General features: G+C 42.9%; 1 protein-coding gene across 1 annotated transcript in view; it reads left to right on the plus strand.

The window, feature by feature from the left end:
• Window positions 1-6: 6 nt before the first annotated feature.
• The window catches only part of NUDT7 (nudix hydrolase 7), a gene marked incomplete at its 5' end in the record, with an annotated part of 3,555 nt that continues 1,612 nt past the window's right edge, over window positions 7-1,949 (plus strand). The window contains 2 exons of the mRNA XM_010168708.1: window positions 7-153; window positions 1,196-1,354. Coding sequence (XP_010167010.1) covers window positions 7-153; window positions 1,196-1,354 — 306 coding nt within the window. The remainder of the gene's footprint in view (window positions 154-1,195; window positions 1,355-1,949) is intronic.

Consider the following 1,949-nt stretch of genomic DNA (forward strand, 5'->3'; position numbering starts at 1 on the left):
GAGGGTATAAAGGAGGCAGCGCGGCTCCGCCTCAGGGACTTCGATGTCGGAGACAAATTCTCCCACTTGCCGCTGCCCAAAGCCTCGGTGCTGCTGCCGCTGGTGGTGCGGGAGGGGACGCTGCACCTGCTGCTCACTGTCCGCTCCATGCAGGTGGGTGAGGCGGGGCCGAGCTCCCCAGCCCTCGCTCGGGGGTCGCACAAGCCCCACCCGCGTGTTCCCCGTCACCGCACGGTCACGCTTCGTGCTGTTCAACCCGCAGCACAAGGTGAGCAGCCGATGTTTGTGCACACCCGTCACTCGAGTGTTTACATGCTGGAAAAATGCCAGATACCCAGAAACCTGTGACAGTAAAAGATAATTTCCAAACCAGAAAAGGAAACTTTGGTTGTTTAAGTTAAATAAGAGAACTGACAATGCAGTGCAGCTTTTATTAATGTGACTTTTCAATCTGCATCTAATATTACCCTTCTCTCCCTTTCATCTATGAAAGGAAAGGCAACAACTTAACTCCCCCAGAACTCTTCTGCCAGCGTTTTTTCTTTTACAACTCTTGTTTTCCACCACCCTCCACCCCAGTCTGCTGCCCATATTCAGAGATCATTTACTTGTCTGTTTTTCTGTTGCAGAAAAATTGAGGTTTTTTGCTGTCTTGCTTAGAAGTTTTAAGATGTAATAATTACAGTTACTTATCTGATAAACTGATTGTAAATGGGCTTTTTAATGGTCTTTGATGCGCAAGCCTATTGCTATAATGTACTTAAAGGTATGTTCTTTAAATATGTATTTTAGAAGTTCTTGGTATTACCTTGAGTATTTTATTCTCACAATTCAAGTAGTCTGCCAAGATTCATCAGTCAGACTTTTAGGCAAGCAGGATGATGAAAGATGTAAATTTTGAAGTATTAAAGCAGAATGTATAGTATGAATTACACAATACTGTACAAGTGTTGTGTGTATTTTGATAGTGAGGGTTTATGGATTGGTTGGGTATAGGCCCAGCTTTTTCTTGTGTAGCTCTTGGTAAGGCACATTTCTGATCTGCAGAAACCTCTTAACCATCTTTTCCAGCTTCTTTGACTGGAAAGATAAATCAAACGTAAAGTGATTCTGCAATATGAACAAATGTCTGTGTGGACCCAAGAAGAAATGTAAAACTTGTTATATTTAACAGTAGTATTCCTTTAAATTCTAGCTGAGAAGATCACCAGGGGAAGTGTGTTTTCCAGGAGGTAAAAGTGAACCAACTGATAAAGATGAAATTGATACTGCTCTCCGAGAAGCTAAAGAAGAAGTGGGACTCCAGCCAGAGAAGGTGGAAGTCATCTGTAGGCTTGTGCCTGGAATTGATAAAGTAAGCAATAAACTGAGTAAGTCAGCATATTGTTAGAAAATAAGCTTGGGGTATTTTCTTTTGTAAGGCTTATTATGACCTGTAACTGTAATAACCACCACAGTTATTACTGAAGGGAGGAGATTCTTGCTCTGTATTTGGTATTTGTGAGACCACATTTGGTGTACAGTTGTGTCCAGTTGTGGACACTCTGGAGTACCAGAAAGACAGTGCTAAACAAACCAGAGTTTAGTGGAGGGCCATGAAGATAGTAAGGGGGCTGGAGCACATGGGTTATGAGGAGAGGCTGAGAGAAGTGGGTTTGCTCAGCCTGGAGAAGAGGAAGCTAGCAGGGGATTTGGGTGTTCTCTTCAAGTGCCTCCTGGGTAGTTATAGTGAAGATGATACCAAATTCTTCTTGAGACAATGGACACAAGCAGCAACAAAGGAAATTTTGATGAGATGCAAGGAAAATACTCTATCATGAGGTTAGCCAAACACTGGAACAGATTTTCCTCCAAGACTGTATAATCTCCATCCTTGGAGATACACAGAATTCATCTAGACAAGTACCTGAGCAGCCTGATGTAACTAACCTCAGAAATTCTCTTGTTCC

Source organism: Antrostomus carolinensis, unplaced genomic scaffold (assembly GCF_000700745.2).
Source record: "Antrostomus carolinensis isolate BGI_N321 unplaced genomic scaffold, ASM70074v2 scaffold40765, whole genome shotgun sequence".
In the NCBI taxonomy this organism is placed as follows: Eukaryota; Metazoa; Chordata; class Aves; order Caprimulgiformes; family Caprimulgidae; genus Antrostomus; species Antrostomus carolinensis.